This window comes from Anser anser (assembly GCF_964211835.1).
Source record: "Anser anser genome assembly, chromosome: 3".
NCBI classification, from domain to species: domain Eukaryota; kingdom Metazoa; phylum Chordata; class Aves; order Anseriformes; family Anatidae; genus Anser; species Anser anser.
The window spans coordinates 99,357,300-99,373,722 of NC_139722.1; the positions used below are offsets into that span (position 1 = coordinate 99,357,300).

The window sequence follows — 16,423 nt, forward strand, 5'->3', positions numbered from 1 at the left end:
CTACCTGCACCCAATTAACAAAAGTACCTTGCTTACTTAAGTCTTCCTGTGGCTATACAACAGGGATAAAGCATTCTCTGTAATTATTACATTTGTATTAAACCGGAAAAAGTAACATTCATGATAGATGCGGTTTCTTGCTATTATACTTAATATTTTAAATGATGAAGCAACAGCTGACACATTCAGATTGTTTATCTTAAATGATATTCTGAAACTTGTGGTTATATACAAATTCTCAAACTATGAAGGTTAAGATCGCATGGTGACTGTCTTCATAAAACAGAGCTGCTTGGTCAACCTCATCGTATCTGATTCCATTGAAGTTTAATTAATCAGAGTACAGGCTTGCTTCAGATAGGCTGCAATCCACGAAGACACCAACGAAGGTAGGACTTGATACGTGAAAAGCTGATCAAGGGGCCCTCAGCTGCCATGTGACACTTGATTGATTTGAGAGCATCGCCAGCAGAAAACGATCTGAACAAATCCAAACGTCAATGTGGAAAGGCCAACGTGCTGCACACTCAAAATCTGGAGACAGATACCCACTACAGGGCCATTTCTGTGCCAGACAATTGATACTGCATTTTATTCCTCACTCAACTGGGCTATACTTAAAAACAACAATAAAACCCACCAGATCCTATTGCAGTAATAATTTGGCAATGACCTTTAAAAGACAATTTCTTGCGTTTGTTTGTTTCAGGAATAAATAATAGGCATGAACAGGATTTATGTTAATGCTGGAACTTCAATTTAGATACTAGTTAGATACTAGGTGCAGGTACAGAGTAAAACACGTCATCCCTCAGCCAATACTGAGAAATTTAACTTCTCTGAACTCACATGGAAAACAGACAAATTACTGGCTCTTTTCACGTTTCCTGAAGAGAAATGCTTCATGAGTTTATTTTATTCATAGGCAATTAAAAATACATTTTAGTAATGTTTCCCATAAAAATCTTACCAATAGCACAATAATGAAATCAGTGCAACCAAATTAAAAGGACAGAAAGAAATATTTACAATCATATCGTATGAAAATTGCAAGACTGGAAATTCTCAAGTGCTAAGTTGGCTGCATTCTACACAGATACGGGTATGTTTTCTTGCTTATACTATGAACCAGTACCATCATTACAGGCACGCCACATATTCATGCTAAATAGTCAAGTGACCAAATATTATCCTTAGGCTGACAGGCAAAACTCCTCTACCAAATCCAGTGGGAGGCAGGCATCAGCATCCAAGGGCCAAATTTAGTCCTTCAGTTCCAGGAGTGTCACGTGCTGGGTGGAGATTAACTACTGTAAACCCAGAAACATGAAACATGGAAGAAGCGTATTAAAAGTATTTAAATACAAATCTTACAAAGAACTTAATAGTTTACTTTATAGAAGATTAAAGACTATCAGTACATTTTAAAAGCACAAAATAGAGGGCCTAGTGCTCAGTATTCAGACTGAGCACAAGTTTTTAAAGACTATTTACACCAACAACATTTGCAGATTCAGCCATGAGAGCCTCTAAATCAGTGCCAGAAAAAACAGGCTCTTGCAGCAAAAGAATATTAAAAAGTCACCGTTCAAAATACGTCATTCTTAAGAATTACAAAAAGAAATCATAATGGAAGGAACATGGTTGTTAGGCCTCCAGATTAACCAAAACTCCCAGTCAATTCATCTATATTCTTGAGCATATTGGAAAGGCAATCTAAATAATATTTACAGTAATTCTTGCCACTACCCAACAAAACCAAAGAGAGAACTGTTCGTTGACTGACAGCACTCTATGCTTTGCACACAAAACAGTCTCCAGTTTCTTGGGCAAAACAATCCAGTGTTTGCCACAGGATTTTAACTACGCGTAAACAAAGTTTGTCTTGAAAAGCAACACATGTTAAGTGAATTAGTTTGTTCCATTAGCCTATTTTTAAACTACTACATCATATTTACCGAAACAGCTATGGCATAAGAGGTTACACAGCTAGGCTTAAGTAATACCGCAATCTGACACAATCCACTTGGTTATGCCCTGAACTATTTACAGTGAACTTGATTCAACCAAACCGCTTGGTTCACGAAAACATCCAAAGAATTAAGAATTACAAGTCCATATAAGAACCTTTCCTAAGAAGATTTTTTGGGAATGATTTAGTCATGATCTGCTTAATTTAAGATATTTATATACTGGAATACACCCACAGCCAAAAGCCTTACTGGAAACAAGTCCCAGCATCTACATGTGCACTAGCAAACAAAGGTAAGCCTGTGCCTTTGGACGTAGCAGATGGAAGGGAAAGTGGGGGGAGAAGGAAAGATGGAATCTAGTTGTGTAGAAAGAAAATCAATTAAGTTGAGATGTAAGTATTGACATAAATACACAATTCTGAAGAACAATGAGCAACTAAGAAATCATGATTATGAAATGAGTTAACTTTAGCTTGATCCTTAAAGGGGGCAGGCTAAGCAAATTACTACAGCTGCAATACGTTTAAGAGAACTAAAAATCTGTATTGGCAAAATAGCTCCACATTCCATTTTGGCAAAAACTATGCTAAAACTCAAACTTTCAAGCACTTCCATATTACCTGCTTCATCACTTTCATATACAATTTAATACTAAGGGATTTTAACTTAACGACATACAAGATAAAGTATTTCACTCAATACAAATGCTAATACAGGAACCTTAATCTAGAAAGGAAAGAATGGAGGCTAAGAGTTTCAGAAGAATATAAATTGTGTTCCATTTATGCAGAACTTAAGATTTTCCAAGTTCTGTGAAAGTGCTGTTAAATACCATAGAATCGTTAAATACCAAACCCAGATTTTCTTCACTTACTACATTTAAGTGAATCAGAACACGACCGGATGCTAAGCCTGTATGACAAATGTGAATAAATATAACTCTTCCTGCAAACTTTGGTTTGCAGAACGTGACATCATAAGCATATATTTTAATGGGAAATCTTTAAAAATTACAATCATGATACTTCCGTTGCTATTTGTGGGCAGAAACTAAACCCACAAAGAGAAACTCTCTAGAGGCACAATATGAACATTTAAGACCATTCATTCTATGATATCCCACTAAACCCAAAAATAAGTCAGATATAAACTCCTAGAAATCCATCACATGCTCAAGCAAGATAGATGTACACTAACAAAAGTAAACTAAATTAGTCTTCTAAATTAACAAAGAAGAACCAGAAAAAGGGAGATTGGAACTAAAAGCCCCAGAGTCCAATTAATACAGTTTTAAAGTGAATTCAAAGCACTTATGACACTTAAGAAATCTGGCATCCACTATCTTTTTGAGGCTTTATATCTGGTTCCTTCAGAGGCTTTACTTCTTCATCTGGTTTTGGTTTAGCCTGTGAACAAGAAAAAAATAAATAAATACCACAAGTACAAACCACTATGTCTGCACAGCATTTATGCATGGCTAACTTTACATATCGTAAACTAACAGTCCTTTCTCTTTTCAAAGCTGTAGCCTTTGACCAAAGAGGAAGGAAAAAAGCTCAGTGTTGACTGTTTCAGCATTCGTAAATGAATAATTTTCTTAAAAGGATCTTTCTATAGCATTCACTCCTGTAACATCTCAGCATCTTATACACATCAGAGAATTTCCTCCTATTCAAGACTTGGAAAAGAATTACTCCTAATTTCTAGATGCCAACAGTGTGGCAGAGATTAACTGACTTGCCTCCTTGCACAGGAGAAATGTGAGCTCAGGTGGTAGCCTTGTGTTTATGCCCTGCATTGAGGTGGGAAGCATTACAAAAGAACAAAATACCTATTTATTATAGACAGAATAAAGCTAATGGGAAAGAAAAATGTATAAGGTTATCTTACAGTGTCATCCTTTGGCCTCTTGGTGAGATCAAATGCATTAAGTGTTTCAGGAGTCCAGTGTGCATTCGGTGCAGGAAATTCAAAAGGAACAGGCTCTACTAGGCCATAGTTTGCTTTTAGTTCCAGCTGGGGAGCCTCTGCTGGCACCTTCTGAAAATAGCTGTAATAGAATACAGCAGCATATTGAAAACACAATGAACTCTCTCTGCAAGTCTCGTTTGCAATTCTAAAGAAAAACAATCTGGGCTTTTACAGTGGCTATCATTGCTGCTCTCATTCCATTTCATTAAGGTCCAGAATGCATTCTCTCAGCAAGATTTAAAACAAAAGCAATTCCTTCTTGGTATTGTTCATACCCAGTTAGGTGGGTTCTTTCCTACTTGGTAACCAGTATTCCCAAGGCATCAACCAGAAGACCACCTTTTGTCTAGAAAGACATTTAGAAAAACAAACAAACCAACCAACCTCAAAATATGCCCCAAAGTAAAGGATACGGACAGCTCTTTGCTTTGCTACTGCAAGATCAATCTTAATGTGCCACACTGCGTAATAGTGATGACACTGCAACACCCACAAAGACTTGCTCCAACACACAGCCTGAATGAGGATATAAACCTATCCTTGGCAAACCAACAATGGTTGGAAGCTGACAATTACTGATATGCACTAACTTGCTTCCTGTGCTGTGTCAGAGCCCTGTGGCAGGCACATCTCCCTAAACAGTCACTGGTTACCTGCTTTCTTTTCCTATTTGCCGTTCAGCTTGACATACTTGACAATCCTTTGTGTTTAGTCAATTCTCAGTGAAGACACGTCTTCAAATATTATAAAAATGGGAAATAAACCTATTATGGAATACTAAGTCATGAGGGGAAGAGAGAAGGGAATCAGCAAAAGAGTTCTAAAGTCAAACTAATCTTGCTATTTTAAACCGTTTTGAAACTCTTTTTTTTGGAAGGGGACAATAACAGAAATCCCTACTCTTAACGTTAGTTATACCTAGATTGGTAAAGCTCTTAGCACCCTAAGCATGTTATTCATGAAAGGCACGACTTCTCTGGTAGCAAAGCAGAATCAGCTATCAGTCTTCTCCATTTCCCCTCCATCCTCTTTTGTCTACTACATCCCAGCAGCAGGGAAAAGGTCATTAATGCAACCCAGCAGCCTCTGCAGGACTTTCTCTTGTGTAGAAGAGAAAGTAGCTGAGGAACGAAGGAAGGAAACAGCTTAAGCTCTCCAGCACATCACTTCAACCTACATAGCTGAACTGGCATAGAAGAGAGGGTGATAGCACAGACCCCACAGCAAATCTGATAAGAAAAAAAACAAAGCAATTTACAGTTCCAAGTTACATCTCACACCCTAAAGAAATACAAGAACTGAAGAATAATTTACCACCCCATCCTGAAATAAAAGCAAATGAGGTATTAACAGTCCACATAGAGTACTGCACCAACCCCAAATTACTTACATGAAACCATTCTCTCTCTGGCATTTTTCTAGTGTGTTCTTGATCAAAGTTCCTAGTTTCCTAAAGAAGAGATGTCCAGAAGGTTTGGCAGTAGTCCCAGGCCCTTTGGTTTCTCCATATTCTTTGCACAATGCTTCAGCCTTGGCAAAAACTTTGCAAGAAAGGAACGTAATAAAAATCTGTTACATGAGTTTGTTAAATGACAGTCCTGATCTACAGCTTGAGCTATAAGAGACATCAGAATCCGTTCAGGCTTCTTACTTCTTAGAAACAAAAATAAACTAGCTAAAAGGCAGCAGCACTTCCAGCCAAGATTTTCTGCATCCGAAAAGTAGACTACGAATAGGAAGAAAAAAAAAAAAGATAGCTTTCTGAGTAGAGAGAATCACGGGAGCATTCTTACTTTTGGGGCAAAATGCAACAGTAAGCCTGAAAACTGTGCAACACAATAGGGAACAAGAATGGGTATGAAGATATCCATGCAGAGCTGCCGTACAAAAATAAACAGTACTTAATATGGAGCGGGAAAACAAGCACTCTTCTTCGAACAGCAGGCACAGTAAAAAACACAATATTTGTTTTACTGCAAGTAATCCAATTTAGTTTGTTCTTACTCAATTCTTTTTATACATTTTTAAAATTATAAGTTTCAAATAAGATGATTTGAGCATTTTTACACATTGTGGTAAAGTTACGCAGTGCGGGCCACTGGGGTAAAACAGAAAAAGCTGCCTGTCTTTACACGATACAGTAGGAACAACATATTTCCACATGAGCAATAGTTTTGAAGGAGAATGCTGTTCAGAAGTCCTTGAACTACTGCAAACCTGTATGTAGCTCCACTAATCTACCTTTCAAATGAATAGAAAGGAAATAAACCACTGAAACCTGTTTAAAAAATGAACAAAACCAAAACACAACAACTTTGAAAAATGAGATAGTCTAGATTTACTATTTAATCTAAGACAAAGCCATCTCCAAAGCAGAAAACATTGCAGTAACTTAACACGCAGAGCAGAAAACATGCTGACCAATCAATTCATTTTTATACTGTATTGTAGGCAGTTCAGAGCCAGCCTTTAACAGGCTGAGAAATGAAGAAGAAATTTTCTGCAGCCCCCTTATGAAAGACAGCCTTTGGGATGACAGATCCCTCGTCCCCTCCCCCCCCCCCCCCCCAAAAAAAAAAGAAGTATTCTGTCTGTTTAAAAGCGTGCTGGATTTTTACCAGGCAAGAGAGAAAATCTTCCGTTTGTGAGAGACAAATAAACACAACACAGCAAAATAAAACAGGTTTGTCATCATCAGATACATAATCCCGTCTCAATCACACTTACATTTCTCTGATTCTTGGAGAGATCTAATTGCTTCCCCACATTTATCACTGGCCAGTAAAGTTTGACCATGGTAACAGTACGCCTAATGAGAGAGGACAAAATCATTACCAGTATCAGTGGGTACTTCCCACGTCAACTCACTTTTGCTCTTCCTTACATCAGTTGTCTTTGAAGCTGCCATTCCCTGCAGACAGCTGACAATTCGGGAATGCAAGTCAAAGCAGCACGCACTGACACAGTACATTTACTCTGAACAACGCAGTTCAACACGAACACTCGAGCTGGGTCTAAAGCAATCTGCCTCAAGTCTAGCCAAGAGTAACTTTGAGCTTCATGAAGGCTTTCGCACCAAAAACATCAGTAAGTAGTCTAGTTCAAATCTCTGTCTCGCTGTCTCAGTGTGCAGTGTTAAACCCTATCACAGAATGACGATGAACATCCGTCAAGTTTACAAAGCAAAGACTAAAAACTAAACCACCTTAACACACAAAAATTGAGCCTGCAACAAACATTAGAGAATCCAGAAGAGAGACCACTTCTACTGCCTGAGATATCTTGCTGTAGTCTATCAACTTTTCCACCCCAAAAAGCCCCATTCCTGCACACTTATGCTCGAAGACAATACTGTATTCCAGTGAGAACTGAGGCCTTTTTGCTATTATCAGGAGACATTGAGTTTAAATACTTAGCTACTAAATACTGTAAGTTAAGGAACAGTGTCGTGAACTAACGTATACCTTGCATATCTTGCTTTAATATCCTATCCCACAGTACATCAAGCATTAATCTGTCATTGCCCATATTACAGAAATTCAAAAGTAAAAGACAATCAACTACTACAGCTCTGACCATCTCTTACTCTGAAGCTTGCTAATAAGACCAGAAGCTTTTAATTACAGGTTTAAAGTAAGAGAAAGACAACTGTTTTAACTGTGTAGTTTGGGCCCCCCTTTTTTTTTTCCCGCTATGAAATAGCCACATCACATACTATGACAGGATACAAGAACTACCCAGCAATCAGCAAACGGAGCAGCTGATAATCCCAAGTGCCACTGCACCAGGGATCAGTCACGATAAAAGGGACAGGACTTGGAATTGCACTTAACATTTGATGCAGCTTCACTCAAGGCTTTCATAAAAAAAAGATGAGCAGCTCTGAATTATGCGTAGAATCAGACTTTGATAAAGATAATGGAAAACAAGTATTATGCTCAGCCTGATTGGCTTCACTTAAAGATAGGTGATCACAGTAAATTCCACACTGCAGAAATTTCACCTGGCTCAACAAAAACACCTCAAATGCCCCTGATACTGCAGTGTCTCTTCATAGCATGGAAAGAAAGTCAAGGCAATACATAACCCCCATTCCCTATGCAGACCTTAAATAACATTAAAAATTGTGACTGATGTTAATCAAGTACTTACGTAGGCCATATAGAAACAGGTCTTCAAGTTTAAGTACTTCCTCCATTTACCTGCATAGGCTGGATCCAAACTGGACAATGTTTGATCTGTGAATATGTGTAATGTTATTCTTTAAGACATTTTGAAAAAGAAAATCCACACACACTCAAAGACTAGAATTCTTAAACTTAACATTGGATCTTAACTACGAAGTAGCTACAAAATGACATAAATTACTCCTGCAAATGGGTAAAGAAACTATGAGAAAACCAAAAACATGCAGTTTATTGAGCTGTCGTGCAGTTGTTCCTAGAATCCTCAAAACAGCTGACCACTATGTTTGGAAGGCTAATTTTCCCAAGTATTTTTAGGCAGTATTTCAAAGTTGGATCCTAGCTTAATTTCAAGCAGCGACTTATAAAAATACTATGTATGTTACAATATTCTCTCTCTCATATTTATTCATGTACTTTTGCACTTCTCCCACTTGCCTTTGCAAAGCTACAGATCAGCTTGCTCATCTGTGAGGACGTAGAGAATTAAACTGCTACACAGCTTACTTGTCTGCATCACACTCTGCTGCCCAAAGACAGCCAAACACACTCCACTTACACCAACCATATGTTTGTTGCCGTTGCTCATTACTGTCTTGTCTTCTCTCACTGGCATTTCCTACCACTAACTACCCACTGAGAAGCAGCGTTAATATTGCAACTGACAAGCAATTGAAGTATGTCTGCTGGTAATAACCAGGTCACTAAGGATAAAAACCAAGACGCTTACCAGCTTTTTGGTAAAAGTTAGCTGTTTCATAAGCAAGAGCAGCTATTAGACCTGGATTGTGTTTCAGTTCAATAGCTCGAGCAATTGTCACTGAAAAAAAAATAAATAAACAAACATTCCACACCACAGTACTAAAGCTTAATTGAAAACTTCACACTAAATTAGCAGAGACATTTAAAAACCTTTACATTAGCAGAAAACAAATACGTTCTCACAAGTTAAGCAAACTGCAGAATGAAGACAGACTGTTTCTTGAATAGAATAATTTCAAATTAATAGGAAAGCTGAAGGACTGTTAGTCTGAAGACTAAACAGTAAACAGACACTGGAAATATTTTAAAGGAAAGGAACTGGGAATTTATGTTAGGCAAGTGTGAATTAAGTATGGAATACATTGATATTTACTGCATGAAAGTAAAGAAGAGGACACGTATTTCTCCAATGTACTTAAATTTATAATATCAGACTGATTTGGGGCATTTTTCTCCTGAAATTGTAACTTAGGTTTCATTAAAAGCAACCACCTCCACTAAGCCACAGTACTTCAGAAGAAAAAGCTGGTATTGCTGCAAAGCAGACTTCACGGAAGTCATAGACAAAGACTACCATTTCCCAACCCCAACAAACGGGTATTTGAAGGTACCTTCTTGAGCTTCTGCTTGGCACTGTATGATGTAAGAGTCTATAAGTCGAGCTTCCAAATCTCTTCCTTTTTCTACAGGTGTAATCAATTTTGGAATATGACTTTCCTAAGTACAAAGCAAGTCTAAAGTCAGTTTAGGTTTAATACCGCTGTTGCCAATGCAAAACACGTCCCTTATTCCTAAATGGATGGAACACTCCGTGAAGGTCCCAAGACAGCTGGCCACACTGTTGCAGGTAACTAGTGGGTAGACAGACTGATTACTCTTCCACTGCCAATGAGAAAAAGGGATCACCTGATAACAACATATATTAATACACTTCTCTTCCCTGTATCACTCAGGTAGTCTAAAGTATTGGTTTATTCTGTAATCTCATCAGAAAAGGAAAGGCTTTTCTAAGAGAAAAAGTCAAGTACTCAGAGACAAAGAACAGACAGCAAAGACAGTTTTTCTACCTTCAAATGCTTAAAGATCCCAGCTGCTATCTTCAGGCTTCTGTGTACATCTTTCGCTTCATCTTCTGTTATACTAAGGAAGGACAGAATATGGAGTGAATCACAGAAATTTTAGTTGGAAAGGACCTCTAAGTGTCATTTACTGAAACATCCAGCTTTGGAGCAGGACCAAGGCCTACAGTTGATCAGGTCAGTTATGGCTCTGTCTAGCTGAATCTTGAAATCCTCCAAGAATGGAGATACCACTCTCTCTCTACATAATCTGTCCCAGTGCTGTGCTACCTTCATAGTAAAAACTTTACTGTAGTGTTCAATCATTTAATAATCAAATAGAACTCACCTGAAAAAAGAAACACAAGACCTTGTAATGACTTTTAAGTAAAAAGGACCCTCGATGCTAAAAGTCAAAGCTTTAGAAATCTGCAGGGCTAAGCGTCAGCAGAGTTGTGATTTTAAGAATCTGAACTTTGTACTTAGAATTCTAGAGCAGGAAACAGCAAGGCTTTATTCACAACTGACACTTTCTCTATACCATACCCAGATGGTATCAGCACTCTTCATTCACAAGCAGAAGAGGGGACCGAAGTGCACTTGCACATTAAAAACATAAACGAAGGCCAACTGCTCCCTTGAACATCTAATGTCTCAGCTGGACATGAACTATAGCAGTCAGAATTCAGAACCTATGATTTTTGGTGGAATATTGCTGCAATAGAATTACTAAGAAAAGAAAAACACTTACTCTTCTTTTCCAGCAAGTCTTGATGCATATTTTGTGTACCACAGAGCTACATTAAAACCCATGGAAACCAGTTCAAATACTGCATCCTGCTGGGCGCTAAAGAAAAACAAACAAAAAAACACCACCCTAAACAATTTAGTATTTTCAGTTTTGTTCTGACAAACTCTCTGCTGACAGTTCGGCAACATAAGCAGGCATTTCTCTTCATAAAGCACTTTTCCTGTACAAGTCAACAATTCCCAGGTCAAACATACTTACTTGCGGAACTGACTAAAAGATTTCTGTTTTTACTTATTCCCTTTAAGAGTTCATAATTTTAATTTCTCGCATTCAAATGCCTACCCTTCCCATTTGGGAACTTTTATTTTAAAACAGTAACTTGAGATTTGTTTAGCTTTGGGTGTGGCTGACATTTTTCCATTTTTTTTTTTAAATTGCACATTTTGTGGAAAGCCTTGCTCTGGAACGTCTGCTTTAAAAAGTGTAGCTGTTAAGTTAGTAAGTCAGAGTCTATTACATCTCCCTCAAATGAATGCTATTGCAAGTATTTATATAACTGCAGTCAAATGGCATGGGCAAATAGCAGGAAGTTTCCGAAGCTAAAAACATGGCTTTTGAAAAGACTGCAACTCATAAGCACAAGTTCAGTATAGCCTAGGAGCTAATTATCTTTAAAAAGAATGGTGTGAGAGTGAGGAGAATACTGCTGGCACCAGCACAAATGTTCACACCCGTGACAAAATTAGAAGAGAGCCCTAATCATCAGATCGTCTTCTAAGGGGAATAAAAGGTTTGAGGAAGTTGAGCACTCCTTCTAGATTAAGTGTGATAAACGTGTAAGCATGGTTATACAACACAGTTACCTACGATATAAAGAGATAATCGAATAAACCAGCAGGTTCTCTCCAGAGCTACACTCCTACATAAAGCAGGAGCTTTGTTTGTTTGTACTAGGAGTGTATGTACCAGGAGTTTCAGAGGAAATCAACAAAATCAGACCTTGAGAAACATCTGGACTTCAAAAAAAAGTCACAAGGTAGTATTGCCAAATGACAAAGTTTTAAAATGTAGTAATCTATGCTTTCATATTCAATTCACAAATATTCTCAAGGTTCTTTTTTGCACTGTTCTAGCCAACTGTAGATCTAGCTTGTAGATCAACTTAAAAACAATGAGTCCTCCTACCATTAACATGCATTACCATGTCTTTTTATATAAATGCGGCACATGCTTCAGTACGTACACCTAATACAGTATGGCAACTATCAAAAACACAATGCAACAAGTTTTTGAAAAATACTCCATGTGCAACATCTGCTGTATATTTTGTAGCATTCGTTACATTTTCAAGTTTTCCTTCACATGTTCTATTACATATATGCACAGATGACAGCACAAAAGAAAACAGCTGCATACCCTATAATCATAAAAGCATACATACCTGGGAACATGCCCTTGTAATGTGTCTGTCCACTTAAAGTTCTGAATATATCGCAACTTGCATTCTTGGGAAGAGCCATCCAGTGAAAGGATAAAACCTACAGAACAAGGAAAAAAAAAAGTACTGCCAGGCAACATCAAAGAAAGAAACAGAAACTAGTAACAAAGAAATGGGGATGAGTGAGAATACAGATAAAGAAATGTTTCTTGTTGTACCACTCAAAAATCCACGTTACTTGCTGGGACTTTTACTCCTCAGTATCTTGAGAGTAAGACTTGCAGAAAGACAAACTGGCCATGCTAAAAAAACAAAACAAAAACAAAAACACCTTGCCCAGCAGGCTACCATTCCACAGAATCATACAGTGATTTGGGCTGGAAGGGATCCTTACAGATCATCTAGTCCAACCCCCCGCCATGCACAGGGGCATTTTTCACTAGAACAAGTTGCAAGCCTTCAACCCTGCAAGTCAACCCTGCCTATGGCAGGCCCCTTCCAACCCAAGCCATTCTATGATTTTAAGTCTTGATTGCTTAAGGAAAACCTTGCAGATGTCTCCCTGTCCCATATGGTGACTAGCTGGGAGTTTGACAGAGTTGGGTGCAGGATGGCTGTGGCTGCTCACAATGAGTGCCTGTCGCTGCTACTGTAATGATGATAGGGAAATTCCAGGGAAAGCTGCCTGGTCAACAGGAAGAGGAAAAAAGGCTTATAAGCATGGACTCAGCTAGTCATTGGGGCTGCAGGAAGTTGCTTCTTCATGTCCAGCAGCCCAGAAAGCAGCAGTCACTAGGATGGAGCTCATGCTATGGAATGTTCAAATGCTAGCGTATGCAAGCCTAAGAAAGATTTTTTCAGGGAGGAAAAAGATTGGTTTGGGCCTAGTCAGGTCTTACAGACTTCAAGAGCTCGAGACTTGCAACACCATTGATTTGGGCTACAATTCTAATTTCTGACACATTTATAAAGTCAGAAAATACTTGTTTCTTTCATGTGCGAGAGATTTTAGTGACCAAACACAGTGTTTTCCTGAAGAAACTCTCCAACTCTTATCTGCAGTAACTTTGACTGTTATCTTAATTTTTCTAAAATGTTTAACTAGCTTACACCCCTGCAAAGACTGAGAGAACTACATCAACTTGAGCTGCTTTACTTTCCAGACTGAAGGGTAACACATTTTTCATCAGTCACCTGATTCCTGTAAACCTGATCCCGAGTAACTTGTCTGAGCACCTGACTGCTACAGAGAGAGTTATAAAAATATTGGCAGGAGGAAGATTTCAAGGGAATGCTCCATCACAGGTGACCACCTGCTGAAAATATGGACGCTGTGCTAATGAGAAACTATATATACCCAAGATAAATAGCAGCAGAAGCGTAAACTTGCAGTAAGTTCTATTATCTAGTATTAGACAAACCAGGAGCTTACACCGAAGAGGGACTCCTAACAACTAAGTAACAAGATTCAATTTACACCTGAGCAATTCACCCCAATGGTAAGAGACAAACATCTTCTCCTCCAGTAAGCAGAACGAGGTTAAAAGCAAGAGGACAGGACTGCCTACACTTTCTGCTGTCAGGCCACAAAGGACACTGAAACTTGCAGAAAGGGCCTCACAAGTGCCCATGACTGGTATCAAGCACAAAAACCATGAAGATACTTGGCTTCCTGAGAATTGCAGAGCTTCTTACATTAAGATTAGCTCAACGGACAATCTGAGAGAAGTGTCATTAAAACACAAACTATGTATTTCTTGTTTTATTAGCAGTTCTTACCTTGTAAGAGTGAGAAGTACAAGTCAGTTGCATTCTTCATCATTTCTGGATTGCAACTCAAGTCTGTAAATAGCTCCAATAGCCGTGTTCGAGATAGTCTCAAATCACTGTATGGGGAGCAGAAAAAGAGAAAAGAAAAAAAGAAGAAAACCAAGAAGTTTAACCTGAAAACACACTGTTAAACCCACCCATGTCTACCACCACTCTTTTGGCTAAGGAAGCTAAGCATTCAAATTAGCTACCTTAACACAAGGAAAACTGCTTTAAAAGAAAGATGCCAATCAATACAGAAGAATCTTCCTTTCATCTCTGGATATGTAAGGTTGACTTTTTTAGTTTAAAGTGTAATCCATTGCGGACCGATAGCAATGGGTAACCAGTACTTACTGTTTTAGTTTGTGATAGAACAATAGATTAATAAATATTCCTTTATCTCCAAGAGGTTGGGCGCAAGAGAAGGAAAGAAGTAACAAGAAGCATTCTTCAACATTAGAATAGGATAAGCATATGAAGAGATAAGGATAGATCTACGAAAACTGAGATCTCTTTTCATCATATTCCTTGCTACAATCGAACATTCATGTCTTACTTATGGAAATTACTTTAATCAATCTTTTGCAGAAGAATGCATAGTCATCAGAAAGACAATGAAATGTTTAGTCTTTTGCCTCTGAATTATTATAATAGGTCTTGCTGTATACTAAGAAACTTGAAAACTGGATAATTCGTTCTTTGTAACTAAATGTTCAGCGTTATCAGTGCTTCATTGTCTCCCAGCCCACACATTCCTAGTTATCTTCAGAACAAGAACTGAAGAGTAACCATTATTTTTCAAGATGTCCTCCAAACTGTCAGAGACAGACTGAAGTTAATCACAGGCACACTTACTTGCAAATCTTTGCTGCGGCTGGAGTGGTGGCTACCCCGTAAAAATTGAACGGGACAGGAGCTGTAGCCTTCAAAGGGTTGCGATGAAACCAGTGAGTCATTTTCTTTCTGTAGTGTTGTTTACATCAAATCTGAAGTGTGGAAAGAAGCGAGTGCCTGTAGAAACAGAGACAAGTGGGGTGCTCCTCAGTTCACAAAAATAAAATAAAATACATTCCAAATGTAAACAACTAGGAAATAAATTAATTTGAGCAGTTTAATATATAATTACACTAAAGAACGTTTTCCACTTGAAACACTAAGCTTTCATGGGCCTTGTCCTCATTGTTCACGTGCTTAGTTTTAGAATTTCATTCTGTTAAAATACATATTTTTTTATGAAGCAACTATTTTAGGTAGGGCAAAAAGCTATACCTTCTTTGTTCTGTGTTGCTGCATACCTTCTTACTTAAAGAACTAAAAAAATTGTTCTCTCTTGGGTAAGGCTGAATATTTCCTACGTCATTTACAGGCATATCTCAGTTCCTTACGATCATTATATTGTGCCTGATCGATGTATTACTAGCTTTTATTGAGACACTATTGATATCGATGAAGGTAATTACGTAATAACCCTTACTGAAACCCTGGACATACTTGCAACAGAGCTGGAGATGTGGTAGGGTACAGCTAAAAGGGCCTATCTTTTTTCTTTTCCTTCAGTTTCAGGGAACGTATCTAAGACAGGCGTTCTGACGATGGGTTTTTAGAAGCTTTCAGCAGCGATGCACGGCGAGAGGACGACACGTAACAAGCCCAAGCTAAACCAAGGAATGTTTGTACAGAACAACAGAAGGCTCCTCACCACGAGGACACGCAAAGAATGCCCGGGCCCACGGCGGTTTCCCAGGCCCCAGCGGACAAAGCCCTGAGGAACCCCGCCCGGCCCCACAGCCGCCGCCCGCCCCGAGACCCGCCTGGATCTCCCCCGGGACGCGGTGTGCCGGGCAGGGGCCGGGCCGGGCGCCTTCCCCGGCAGCGGGCAGGCCGCCGCGGGACCCGGCGCCGGGCCCGTCCGGTACCGGCCCCGCCGCCGCTTCCGCCCGGCCGCAGGCAGCGCCAGCGGAGCGCCGGTGCCATCGAGCCGCGCGGTGCGGATCCGCCGGTGACCCCCCCTCCGCCCCCAGCCCCCGCACCGGGCGGGCACGGCCCCGGCCCCGCTCCCCGGGCCTGCCGTGCCCCGGGGCCGAGGCGCAGCAGCCGGGGCCCGCTGCCGGGGCTTACCCGCGGCCTCCCTGCCGGCGGAGACCCCTCGGTGCCACCGGCGCAGGCGGGCCGGGGGCGCGGGGCGGCCCGCGGGGGGCACGGGGCTGGCTCCCGCAGCAGGCGGAGCGGGGCCGCCCGCCGCAGCGCTGCTCACCTGGGGCCCTTCGGCGGCGGGGAGCGGCGGGGAGGAGCAGAGCGCCGCGGTGCCCGCCCGGGCACGGTGACGGTGACGGGGGCGGTGCGGCACGGCGGGGCCGGCGCTCCCCCAGCCGCGGGCGGGCGCTGCCGCCCCGGTAGCGATGTCGCGGGCGCGGCCGGCGCAGCCGCCCTCGCTGGGCGGCGCTGGCGGGAGGCGGCCGCCGCGTTTGGTCGTC

At 40.4% G+C, this 16,423-nt stretch overlaps 1 protein-coding gene across 4 annotated transcripts; it reads right to left on the reverse strand.

The window, feature by feature from the left end:
* Positions 1–177: 177 nt before the first annotated feature.
* Positions 178–16,388, reverse strand: BROX (BRO1 domain and CAAX motif containing). Of its 4 annotated transcripts, none has more exons than XM_083831985.1 (13): positions 16,204–16,388; positions 14,805–14,960; positions 13,917–14,023; positions 12,141–12,237; positions 10,700–10,795; positions 9,958–10,030; positions 9,502–9,607; positions 8,859–8,948; positions 8,097–8,182; positions 6,672–6,753; positions 5,335–5,485; positions 3,864–4,023; positions 178–3,379 (listed from the first exon to the last, which is right to left on the reverse strand). In XM_083831985.1, exons 2-13 carry the CDS (start codon positions 14,903–14,905, stop codon positions 3,293–3,295), a joined length of 1,236 nt encoding a protein of 411 aa, XP_083688111.1. In that variant the 5' UTR covers positions 14,906–14,960; positions 16,204–16,388; the 3' UTR covers positions 178–3,292. The 4 variants fall into 4 exon arrangements, with proteins under 4 accessions (XP_083688111.1, XP_083688114.1, XP_083688113.1 ...); XM_083831988.1 differs by having other exon boundaries at positions 16,068–16,207; XM_083831987.1 differs by lacking the exon at positions 16,204–16,388 and adding an exon at positions 15,649–15,883.
* Between the last annotated feature and the right edge of the window lie 35 nt (positions 16,389–16,423).

Bases quoted from the DNA above. Each gene is read 5' to 3' on its own strand.
- BROX (XM_083831985.1), bottom strand. From the start codon at position 14,905: ATGACTCACTGGTTTCATCGCAACCCTTTGAAGGCTACAGCTCCTGTC. The intron at 10,796-12,140 runs GTATGTATGCTT...GTTTTTCTTTAG, and splicing joins TTACAAGGGCATGTTCCCAG to CGCCCAGCAGGATGCAGTAT. The intron at 4,024-5,334 runs GTAAGTAATTTG...ATTCTATTACAG, and splicing joins CAGAGAGAGAATGGTTTCAT to CTATTTTCAGAAGGTGCCAG.